We start from the raw sequence: 13,472 nt of genomic DNA, 5'->3' as shown, positions 1-13,472 counted from the left end.
CATCGGCTGTTGGGTGTCAAACTATGGTAATGGAAATAAATAAAGTGATGATCAACATCAATATAAAAATTCAAGACTTAAACAAAAACAGTGTAAAGAACTGTGCAAAAACACAAATATCACAGAATTTTACGGATACTGAATTTGACTTCAACTTTGTGCTGTATTGGCCATTCTCAAAGAGAATGTTACACCCCTGCACCACGGTGAGGTTACAGCACGCGCAGGGGATAATATAAAAGACTAATTTTGGTAAATGCATTTTTTTCATACATATTAATATTACGTATCCAATAGTAAATCGTTTAACGTGACTGGTTTAAGTTTTTCTGGTAGTGTTTATATGAATTCTGGGGAATTTCGGGGGAAGAGCTACACAAAAACATTTTCAAATGCTATTCCTGCTTTCTAAAAGTGAAATTCATCATGACAAATTGTTTATGAATTCAACTCTTATTGAATTGTTAAAGGGACATTCCCGAGTTTGCTGCACTGTAAGATGTTTCCGACTAATAAAATATTTCTACGATTAAACTTACATATTAAATATATTTTCTTATTTAGAATATCAGTGTCTGTATATTTAATGTGTTTCTGGTCGTCTTAATATTTGTAAGAAGCCCAAACTGGATTTCGTCTTCAAATAAATTCGTACGTACGAACAAATCTTTTTTTAGGAAATAAAATGAAATTTAACCTAGTACAAATATTATAACGATCAGAAGCACGTATAATTTACAGCTACTAATAATTTATGCAGAAAAATATATTTGATATGTAATTACAGTGGTCAAAAAATCTCTGATAGTCGATATCACCTTAAAAATTGCAGCAAACTCAGGAATGTCCCTTTAATGAATTACATATATAAATGTGTGACCTATATACATGTGTATTATATTAGCATGGCGGTACTCTGATCAAAATCCTAAAGGGGGGGGGGGGGGGGGGGGGGGGGGGGGGGGGGGGGGGGGGGGGGGGGGGGGGTACTTTTTGGGGGGGGGTAACAACTTTTTATAAACAAATGAAACACTATACAAATTAAACCCTGAGATGTGTATGCTACTTTCTGGAGTAAAAAAGAAAAAAGAAAAAAAGGTGAGATTCTCAGGGTGGCCCCGGAGGGTACGGCTCTGATGTTATACACTGAATACTGGTATTATGAACACCACTGTCATGTATCAACATAATGACATATAAAAACAACTGTATGGTCTAATCAAATAAAGTAATCACAGACGCAAATATGAATTGTTTTTTTTTTTAATAATAAAAAATGAAAGAAATGTCTCATTTTGTTATGTATTAAAAGTAAAGTTTGTTTTATTTAACGACGCCACTAGAGCACATTGATTTTTAATCTTATCATCGGCTATTGGACGTCAAACATATGGTCATTCTGACACTGTTTTTAGAGGAAACCCGCTGTCGCCACATAGGCTACTCTTCTTTACGACAGGCAGCAAGGGATCTTTTATTTGCGCTTCCCACAGGCAGGATAGCACAAACCATGGCCTTTGTTGAACCAGTTATGGATCACTGGTCGGTGCAAGTGGTTTACACCTACCCATTGAGCCTTGCGGAGCACTCACTCAGGGTTTGGAGTCGGTATCTGGATTAAAAATCCCATGCCTCGACTGGGATCCGAACCCAGTACCTACCAGCCTGTAGACCGATGGCCTGCCACGACGCCACCGAGGCCGGTTGTTATGTATTATTTCAAGTTACTATATATAGGCCTAAAGTTTGTTTTGTTTAACGACACCACTAGAGCTCATTGATTTATTAATCATCGGCTATTGGATCCCAGACATTTGGTAATTCTGACATATAGTCTTAATATTTTCTCTATTAGTAGCAAATGATATTTTATATGCACCATCCCACAGACAGGATAGCACATACCGTGGCCTTTGATATACCAGTCGTGGTGCACTGGCTGGAACGAGAAATAGCTCTATGGGCCCATATATATATATATATATATATATATATATATATATATATATATATATATATATATATATATATACACACACACACACACACACATACACATACACATACACATACACATACACATACACATACACATACACATACACATACACAAACATATACATAGATATAGATAGATAGATAGATAAAATATATTTTAATTTAACTTATTGTCCTAGGCATATATATATATATATATATATATATATATATATATATATATATATATATATATTAAGTTAAATTAAAATATATTTAAACTGACTGATTTGACTCTCCCAGTAGCTACTATTATAGGCTATATCGTTTGCATGAAATCCAGGAAAATCAGGGGAGTGCTCCAACCAAACATTAAAACAAATTGATGTTCTAAAATGCAATTTGCTGTATTTTACAAGTAAACTTAATTCATCGTGACAAATGTTGGAAAAAGGTTATGCCAGTAATGATGTTTTTTGTTTTTGTTTTTTTGCTGTTGTTGTTGTTTTTCTTTTCCAGAATTATTAAAAAATATTTGGGGGTGGGGACTTTGCCCCCTTGATCTCCATACCTAGGTATCAACACTAACACACTATATTATTACTTAACTAATTGTTATATCACGTCCTGCTCCCCACCATTATAAAATCCTAGATATCCGCATACCCCCCCCCCCCCCCCTCCGTCGCAACTCCCCCTACACCCACCCCTGCTTCTCTTAATAATAATAACAACAACAATAACAAATGTCATGCTCGGCCGACTTGACATGACCCGGCTAAATGTTGTTAATGACGGGAGTGCGCAATCATGACCCACTGAACTGAACGCTGGTAACAGCCCGTGACCTGTTTTCGTGCAGCTTCTAGTTTCGACACGCAGCAGGGGAGCCCGACACAAACTGACTGACCTTTTCGGCCTCCGACGCTTTCGGTTCGTGCCGACCCTCGAGCTGACCAGTCCAGGAGAAAACATGGTGGAAACACAGAGAAGAAAGGACGAAGCCGTTGGAAAAACGAACGAGGTAACGTGAAGGGAGGGGGCAGTTCTTGTTCTAGTATAACCAACCATATCCATTGATTTCTATAATATGTACTCACCCACTTCGTAAAAACAACAGCCTCGGTGAGCGTTGTGTTAAAATATATGTATTATCGTATCAATACGGTATTAGGAATACAGACAGGTGGTTTTGGCATAATTATGTCTTTTAGGTCATGTTGTTGTGGTATTTTCTTCTTTTAAACATTTATTTTTGTTTGTATTAACGTATGCGTTTCTATAACATAAATGTCGGTTGGTTTATTGCATTACCCTGGTTTAGTAACCTCATAACACACTTACTTATGTTCACGTTTATTTAATAATTTTTTTGCAGTGTAAAACGTTTATTAAAATGAACATTTATGACAATTATTTAGAAAAAAAAGAACACACATACACTTAAAACCTCAATTCTTTAGAGACGTAATATCGTTTAAATATCATTTTGAACTTAATTTTTCATATATTTATTTAGCCTGACGCGAACATACTTCCCCACCTGAACTGAATGTACCTTAATCATTACACATCACGTTTTATATATAAAGCACTCGAATCATTTATTGAAACAAGAAGTTGCCCATCACTTTGTGTAGATTGTAGCTGTATCAGTCACGTGGTGTATTATGCATGTAAGGACCCGCACGGAAGAGATACACCGCTTCATGCACACCCCCAACGCACCGCCTGCTACCGACCCCGGTCGGGCTGCTGGAGATCTCTTGCACCTGCCAGTGCAGGCGGTCCCTTCTCCCACCCACACCAACCCTTTCCTGTCCTGGACAGGCGTGCGCTACAACAGCTTGCTCTGAATGTGCACGTTACTCTCTATAACATAACGTGTACACCCCATTTTACTCTTAAAACCATCCAAAACTCAGGTAAACCCTGATGGACCATAAATTAGTATCCCCCCCCCCCCCCCCCCCCACACACACTCCCAAGTTACCCAGGCGCGTGTGCACGGGGAATTAGGGCCACACCCAGTGCTCAAACACATTTTTTTTTTTTTCCACAATATATTTTCCGGACTAGCATGACTCGACCCCTCCCCTCTCCCATTAACTTTGCTCGTCACCGTTTACTCCCCCCCCCCCCCCCCCCCCCCACACTCCTGTACGTGCGCCTGTTACTGGCATCTTTCGACTTTTAACGTTCATCCTGAACACGGGTCTGCTTTCTGCATCTCCACTTCCGACACCCATGTTTTAGACAACTACTTACACCTACAATGCAGATGCCGCACTGTACGACCGTTGGAAGCACCTGGTCGTGCAAAGAACCATGAATGAATGTGGCAGGACACTTAGAGAGAGAGAGAGAGAGAGAGAGAGAGAGAGAGAGAGAGAGAGAGAGAGCAGAGAGGGCGAGAGGCGATGAGAGGGAGAGAGAGAGAGAGAGAGAGGAGAGAGAGGAGAGAGAGACACACACAAACACAGAACGACGAGCGCGTTGAGAGATCTGAGTTTGAGAGAGAGAGAGAGCCCCCTTCTTTCCGAGTTCGGAGGAGAGGGAGAGGGAGAGAGTGGAGAGACACACACACACAGAGAAGACGAGAGAGAGAGGATCGATGCGAGAGAGAGAGAGGAGAGAGAGAGAGAGAGAGAGAACACAGACACAGACGAGAGAGAGGAAGAGGAGAGAGAGGAGAGAGAGAGAGAGAGAGAGAGAGAGAGAGAGAGAGAGAGAGAGAGAGAGAGAGAGAGAGAGAGAGAGAGAGTGTATAATATGTATAGTTCTATTGAATTTGTCAGGACATATACAAATAATGGCCATTGATGTAGTTTAATAAAGTTAATAAACGATATACAAGTAGAATGAAAGCGTGGTTACAATACGTTTTACCTTTCCACATTGACTCGCCCCAGATGGTCAAAATCACACATCACACATATATATCAATCTCCCGCAATCCCCCCAACCCCCCAACCCCCCAACAAAAAAACCCCAAACAAACCCCCTCCCAACCACCACAAAAAAACAACATGAAAACCACAAACAAGAAAAAGAGAACAATTTAGGAACATGAAAATTATATATTGATCAAGACATGGACGTCAGAAGTGCCCACTTACTCTCTGTGTCTGGCATACTTCCTAAACAGAAAACATTTAAAAAGACTGTTTTTTAAAAGTCACCCAAAAATTTATTTTGTGTTTCAGATACCAAGAAGTCGCGTTTTAAGCCATCCAAAGATTAAACAAAATATACTGCTTGTGCCCTTCTCCTTTAATCATCGGAAGGGAGGGGGTAGGGGAGGAGCATTGCGACTTTCAACGATTATGCATTTATCTGCCCCCTAACCCCCCCCCCCCCCCCCCCCCCCCCGTTGAAATACAAATTAATATTTCTAACACCGACAGATGCTAGCACTTTCCGACGCCAATGTTATAACATAATATGAACTTGTAGTACCCGAACTTAGATATTGTTCGTACAGACTTGATTCAAACATATTTCATTGCTTTTAAAAAACAACAACAAATGGATTCGACACAAGTTAAACGACTTACTATAGCCCTCTCCATAGTATAGCATAAGCATACGGGACGGGGGTGAGGAAAACATGGGGGCTAACTACCTCCTCATCTCATTGCTGGAGCAAATCCTTAAAAGGACATTCCCAAGTTTGCTACATTGTAAGATGTTTCTAATAAAATATTTCTACGATTAAACTTACATATTAAAGGCATATTGTCACAGACCACTGACCTATTATATGGCTTAACAAAGTATTACTTAAATATATATATATTTGATTTGTCCCTAAATGTACTTTATTCAACCATCTACGTAACCACCATACTCCACTTATTAATGATATTTTGTAATGGTCTATAATTCAAAAACTAACATTGCTGAGAGGGTTGACATGGATTTCACTCCATCATGGTGTAGTTAAAGTGATGCAATAGCTAGATTTGGTCTGTAAAAATTAATGTGATTTTGATTTATTATTAATTTTTAGAGAAATAAGGTAATTAAATCTGTGACAGTATGCCTTTAAATATATTTTCTTGTTTAGAATATCAATGTCTGTATATTCAATGTGTGTTTGGTAGTCTTAATATTTTTAAGAAGCGCAAACTTGATTTTGTCTTCAAATAATTTCGTACGTACGAAATAAAATGAAATTTAACTTAATACAAATATTAGAACGATCAGAAACAGGTTTAATATACAGCTATCAATATTTTATTTAGAAAAATATATTTGATATGTAATTACAATCGTTAAAAAGTCTCTGTTCGTCGATAACATCTTAAAAATTGCAGCAAACTCAGGAATATCCCTTTAAATTGCTGCAAACAGTATAAAGATATCCGGGCAAAGTGTGCTAACCGGAAACCTTTTAACCCTGTATTTTATCATTGTACCCTCAAAATTAGTTGTAATCCATGTACAAATGCGTAGTGAATCGCTTGCAACCCTACATAGCTTTTTGGCAGTAATGCTGATATGAATAAATGTTGTTATCAAGATTCGGACATTTTTGTTTTAATTCGGGCAAAAGCATTGCCCCCACACCCCGTACAAAAATGGGAGCAGGCACACCTGTGAACGACAGTAATGCATTTATGCAATTTAATATGAACAAAAATAAATATTATTGAAAGAGAAAAAGAAAGGAAGGAAGGAAGGAAGGAAGGAAGGAAGGAAGGAAGGAAGACAAGACTTTATTTACACTCGGGCCGTTGTACAACGGCATAGGAGGAATATATACCTAAACATTTTGTTATATACACATGACAAGATGGTTGACAATAAAAGGAAGAAAATGTTATATTTAACGACGCACTCAACACATTTTATTTACGGTTATATGGCGTCAGACATATGGTTAAGGACCACACAGATATTGAGAGAGGTCTAAAATTAACGAGCTACTCTCGATTCACAAATATCAAAACCTATATTAGCTCGGCCATTTACCTTTCGACCGACCGTTCAAAATTGCGCCAAATTCCCTCAATCAAAATTGCGCACCCTTTTCTCTTTGGCATTTAACTGCTCCATTCAAATTCCATAGCACCACCACCACTACCACCCGCCTGTTAGTACTACCGATTTGATCGGGCTGCTGGTGCTCCCTTGTACCTGCCAGTGCAGGCGGTCCCTCCGCTCCCCTTCCCCCACCTTTCCTGCCATGGACGGAGGAGCAGGCCAAGGCCGGCTCGTGTGCCCACGACAGGCGTGCGCTACAACAGCTTGTTCTGAATGTGCACGTAAAACCCTATGACCTGACCTGATATTGAGAGAGGAAACCCGCTTCATGGGCTACTCTTTTCGATTAGCAGCAAGAGATCTTTTATATGCACCATCCTAGAGACAGGATAGTACATACCACGGCCTTTGTTACACCAGTGGTGGAGCACTGGCTGGAACGAGAAATAGCCCAAATGGGTCCACCGACGGGGATCGATCCTAGACCGACTGGTTGACAATAAATGCATTAATTACAATACACATACACTAACACATACAATCACACACATATCAATATATTATGTAATAATACAGATATTTAATACAGATATACGGGTATCCAAGTACTAATAAACGAATGAATTATTAAACGTATATATGGTAAAATAATTAATGGTAATAGTTTATTAAATACTTTTAGGTTTTAATGGTGTTTGTAGTCAAGGGCGTTTAAAATTAATTAATTATTATATTTATGAAACATGCTAATTTCTTTAGGGTATTGATTCGTTTGTTCTCCTAACCGGCCTCGGTGGCGTCGTGGCAGGCCATCGGTCTACAGGCTGGTAGGTACTGGGTTCGGATCCCAGTCGAGGCATGGGATTTTTTAATCCAGATACCGACTCCAAACCCTGAGTGAGTGCTCCACAAGGCTCAGTGGGTAGGTGTAAACCACTTGCACCGACCAGTGATCCATAACTGGTTCAACAAAGGCCATGGTTTGTGCTATCCTGCCTGTGGGAAGCGCAAATAAAAGATCCCTTGCTGCCTGTCGTAAAAATAGTAGCCTATGTGGCGACAGCGGGTTTCCTCTAAAAAAAATATTCTGTATTCGGTAATCAGCCAGCAGTTTTGCGACAAAAAGAAAGAAAAAAAAGAGTTCTTTATTGTCTACTTCGCCTAGCACACTTTTACCAAATTTATTGGCTGAAATCTTTACAGTGAATTCACAGGAATGCGTGTTTGCTTTTCAGATTGACTTGGAGGTGTAACAGGCCAATGTTAATTGCGCGAACAATAGTTTCGATCTCGCAAGTCTATTTTTGCGTATTTTCATTTGCGCATTGAAGTTAGGACGTGATTTATGTGGTCGTAACGAGTTACACAAAATGAAATGTGTTACCTACAATTAGCGTGATATGTAAATGCGTTACGCAAATTTTATTATTTTGTTATACTACTACTACAACTACTACCAATGACTAGTATATATAGGCACGGCGGAGCAGGGGGGCTCTACCCACCAATAATTCTGAATATTTTGTTTTTACTGGGAGATGTATTCCCGAACCCCCTAAAAACTCTGGCGCTTTGCGCCCTCGATCTCAGTCAGGCCATGTGTAGGTCAACTTGCTTCCACCGCGCGTGATATATATATATATATATATATATATATATATATATATATATATATATATATATATATATATATATATATCAGGGCCGTAGCTAGCAGGGGAGCAAGGGGGGCAACTGCCCCCCCCCCCCCCGAAAAAAATCCGGAAAGCATTATAGATACTTAAAGAAAATTCTCTTCTTACCTGTTTAAGGAGTTTTAGACTATTAACTACTCACTCCCCCCCCCCCCCCCAAACAAAAAATCCTAGCTACGGCCCTGTATACTGTACAAATTATTTTTAAATGCGTTTTTAGAACGGCCTTACTCGAACATCAAAGTGCCTCGAAATTGTGTTTAACAGGTGAATGTAGGCCTAATAAGGTTATTTATTTTTAATGCATTATGGGGAAGATCCGTAATATTGTGGTCGACTGTATATTTGTATGTAATGCATATTCGTATCCTTTGAAAAAAATTATATGCAAACGCGTGTTATTTAAAAATTAAATAATCGACCCTCTCCTTAAAAAAAAATATCATGCAATCAACTCGAAATAAAATGTGTCACAATATTTATTTAATATCATAAGTAAGTTTAATACCTCAACAATTACTTTATTTTACTGCATTAATAAAATCAATAAGTAATCCCACTTTAACAAAAGTCATAATTTGGAGCGAGATATGCCGCTACCTGTTTTCGCCTATTGTTTTCTCGAATTTAGGTTGGGAAACCCTCTAATTTTGTAACTCCCGGTCCCCAATAGCGCCTCTGTTCGACGTCACTGATAAAGTAGGTCGGGCAACCCTGTATACCTACGCAAATATTTATCATGTAGTTCCCCTTTATTGCAAATTATAACAGTTCTGCCGTTTTTATTTAAAATACTGTAAGATAGCATATGTGTAAATATCATACATTACCAGGGTGTTAAATTTTATGTACTATTTCAGACACTTTGAAAGTATTTAACTGCGCAAGATGCCAGTTTGAATGTAATACGGTTCCCTGCACAAGTAGTGCGAGGTTATTTTTATCTCCTTCTTATGGTTCCGTTTGGACGAAATTATTGTCCTACTTTAGGGTGAATCTAGGCTAATATACGAATGTAGAAGAGAAACAATGTCTGTCACGATAAAAGGTAAGTTTTCGATAATGAAACTTTCATTTTTAAAACTTTGCAGTTGAAAATTTAGTCTGTATATGATGTCGTGCATACGTGTTTGAGAAAATGGCGTGAAAGCGTAAAGCACTCATTCGGTGGCTTCCCAGCTGATTTCAACGGGGATTTCTCCAGCTTGTCACCACAGTTAGCCAATGACAGCTTCGCTAATCAACTTAGAAATGTTAATTAATCCGATGGGACATAAACTAGGGGTACAACTGTGCGTAGAAAGTATAATTTTGTCTTGGTAATGTTGCGCGATTTTGATGAGCTTCAAACTATTAAGCGCTCGAATGGCATAAACCACACCCCCATTTTGTAAAGTTGTTGCGGTTGTAGAGTTGGTTAGGCATGTATTGATTTAACGCAGTGACACTCAGATTGTCGTGTATTTAATATTCCAGGTTTATTCAGACATCTTTTAACGCGTCATCGTATCATGGAGCGCATGTATAATCTTACTCCAGTCTTTATTTATACAGATAAAACCAAGCTTGAACTTTGATTTCGATGACTGGACGAAACCACTTCCACGTTTAGTAGGGGTTGCAGATATGTATGCAAGAATGCATTTAAATGATTACTCATTTTACTATGGCATAATCGATGTTGGAGTGTTTTACATATTATGTGATTCTTGTGACTTCAATGATTAGAATTGTCGCTAAGAAGTTTTCCTGTATTCCAAACATGTGGCGCTCACTTGGGAGAAGATAGCAGGTTTTCATTTGGTCACGTGACTGATAAGCGTTTATAGTCTGTTTCAAGAATTCTGTAATAACGGTTCTTTCGCAATGTTGCGTATACAGTGGCCAACATTATAACCATTTTCAATCATGGATTTTTTTTGGTGGAATATTGTACTCGGGCAAATGTACATTGACTTTGCTTTAAACATAAAACTAAATTCCATTAGAAGAAGACATGGTTTAAGTAAATTAAAAATGTATTGAACACAACTTAATGGTGGTTAACATTATTTCGGGCATACTTGTATGGTTGAGGATCACATACATATAGTTAATCATATTGGCAGAGGAAACCTGTTTTCGTCAAACCATGGAATATTCTTTTTGGTTAGCAGCAAGATATTTTATGTTCACCATCCTACAGACAGGATAGTACATACCACAGCTTTTGTGACACCACTTGTGGAGCACTGGTTGTGATATGAATTGAGTTGGGGGCATTTCCAATGGCATTTTCAGATAAAAAAATTGCTGTCTCTTGAATGGAACACATTTTTGTATTTGTTCCTAACGTTACTGGTTTAAAATTCTTGTAATCTACGTATCAGTATTTTGACTATGACAAAAATAATTCAAAAGTGCCGTAGATTAAAAAAAATTAATGGAAGCCAAAATGGTATTTTTGGTGGATATTTTCATGGTGTTGATATTTTCATGTAATGTTTTTGTACTGACTTCTTGTTCCTTTTTCAGTTTAATTTGTTTGCACTGTTTTAAATGAGTTATGTACCTGCAATACAATGTATCTTGAGTACAGCAGTTTCCTCGCCTCATCCTGTGGCATATTCATGATTAGAGAGGTTATGTTACGTCCTATTTTTTAAACACTATAGCATATATTTTACTACTAGAGCTGTTTTTTTATAATTTAAATCATACTTTACTTAGATTTTATTGTTTATGTTATTAATTTCTGTACATTCGAAGTGCTTTTGGTCATCCTGGTGTTTTTAATATCACAAAATGCATTTCTCATAGTTTTAAAAATGCACATGCGTCTGAGAAGTAACAGTTATGGAGTCAAGTTTTAGTGTATTTTTAGAGGTTATTTCACCATTTCAAAGTCACAGACTCATGTTTCACTCATGTTGTAACTTTATCCAAATGTGTTACAGGTTTGTAGATTAACTAAATGTAGTGTTAATTTTCACGGGTTGAAACTAGGATCTGCCCCTTTAATTTATCATAGGTCTCACTACACAGATGCCATTGAAATCCAATATTGCCCAACTTCAAAGAAAGAAAGAAATGTTTTATTTAACGACGCACTCAACATATTTTTATTTACGGTTTTATGGCGTCAGACACATGGTTAAGAATCACACATATTTTGAGAGGAAACCCGCTGTCGCCACTACATGGACTACTCTTTCTGATTAGCAGCAAGGGGTCTTTTATTTGCACTTCCCACAGATAGGATAGCACAAACCATGGCCTTTGTTGAACCAGTTATGGATAACTGGTTTGTGCAAGTGGTTTACACCTACCCATTGAGCCTTGCGGGGCACTCATTCAGGGTTTGGAGTCGGTATCTGGATTAAAAATCCCATGCCTCAAATGGGATCCGAACCCAGTACCTACCAGCCTGTAGACCAATGGCCTAACCACGACACCACCGAGGCCGGTTACCAAACTTCAAATGAAGATTGCCAGTAGTACTAACAACATTTCCATCTCATTTTTTTGCTGTATGACCACATCTGGCTGTAGTACTGGTTAGAACAGGTGATTCATTAACCGATTCTCTCCGGCTCTCTCTTGCACTATACACCCATGTCCCAAAATGTCAATGCACAAAATAACATGGGCAGAATACAACCAGATGGCTTACCATTAAACATACATATTGTTTTAATTCTTCCCCAATTCCTAGAAGTATATATGTGTGAACCATAACATGTCACAGTAAGGAACTATAGCAGACCGTGATGAATGATCTCTCACCTGGAAGTGAACTGTGTAGTGAGACCTTAGGTTACTGAACAGGAAGGAAGAAAATGTTTTATTTAACGACACACTCAACACATTTTATTTACGGTTATATGGTGTCAGGCATATGGTTAAGGACCACACGAATATTGAGAGAGGAAACCCGCCGTCGCCACTTCATGGACTATTTTCAATTAGCAGCAAGGGATCTTTTATATGTACCATCCCACAGACAGAATAACACATACCACGGCCATTGTTACACCAGTCATGGAGGAGCACTTGCTGGAACGAGAAATAGCCCAGTGGATCCACCGACGGGGATCAATCCTAAACTGACCGCACATCAAGCGAGCGCTATACCACTGGGCTACGTCCCACCCTTACTGAACGGATGCATACACATACATACATGTCAGGGGTGGGGGGCAATTTGTGTGATATGCCTGTCCTTGGAACATGTTGATGTATATGAATATTTATATAAACATGCATATACAGACACATATGTAGATCTATGCTGGCCATAAAAAGTACAACAGTCAAAACATTTTAAATAGTATTATTCAATGCATGATATGTATAGTGTATCAGTGTATGAGCTGTGGTTAAAATTTTGAAACAGACCATAACGGATTGCTAGCAGATTGTTTGATAAACTGTAATATGAGCTGGCTGGAGTTTTAATGTTTACACTGGAGGGGAAGAAACCTGTTGTATGCACACTTTTCATGGTCCTTGAATTTCTCACGGCCTGTCCATGATCCTAGAGACATAATTTAAAAAATATTAACTGGGGGGTTTAAAGGCATACTGGCCTCGGTGGCGTCGTGGTTAGGCCATTGGTCAACAGGCTGGTAGGTACTGGGTTCGGATCCCAGTCGAGGCATGGGATTTTTAATCCAGATACCGACTCTAAACCCTGAGTGAGTGCTCCGCAAGGCTCAATGGGTAGGTGTAAACCACTTGCACCGACCAGTGATCCATAACTGGTTCAACAAAGGCCATGGTTTGTGCTATTCTGCCTGTGGGAAGCGCAAATAAAAGATCCCTTGCTGTTAA

At 38.7% G+C, this 13,472-nt stretch overlaps 1 protein-coding gene across 4 annotated transcripts in view; it reads left to right on the top strand.

The window, feature by feature from the left end:
* The first annotated feature begins 2,855 nt into the window (after window positions 1–2,855).
* LOC121373699 (probable nuclear hormone receptor HR3) overlaps window positions 2,856–13,472 on the top strand; it is a 61,771-nt gene continuing 51,154 nt past the window's right edge. For 3 of the 4 annotated variants that reach the window (XM_041500428.1, XM_041500430.1, XM_041500427.1), the window contains exon 1: window positions 9,589–9,708. In XM_041500428.1, the coding sequence (XP_041356362.1) occupies window positions 9,690–9,708 (19 nt within the window). In that variant the 5' untranslated portion in view covers window positions 9,589–9,689. Of the gene's footprint in view, window positions 3,002–9,588; window positions 9,709–13,472 lie in introns of those variants that run through there. The other variant, XM_041500429.1, reaches the window with a different exon arrangement.

This window comes from Gigantopelta aegis, chromosome 5 (genome assembly GCF_016097555.1).
Source record: "Gigantopelta aegis isolate Gae_Host chromosome 5, Gae_host_genome, whole genome shotgun sequence".
NCBI lineage: Eukaryota > Metazoa > Mollusca > Gastropoda > Neomphalida > Peltospiridae > Gigantopelta > Gigantopelta aegis.
The sequence above is the reverse complement of the archived record's forward strand: the minus strand, read 5'-3'. Positions and strand labels throughout refer to the sequence as shown.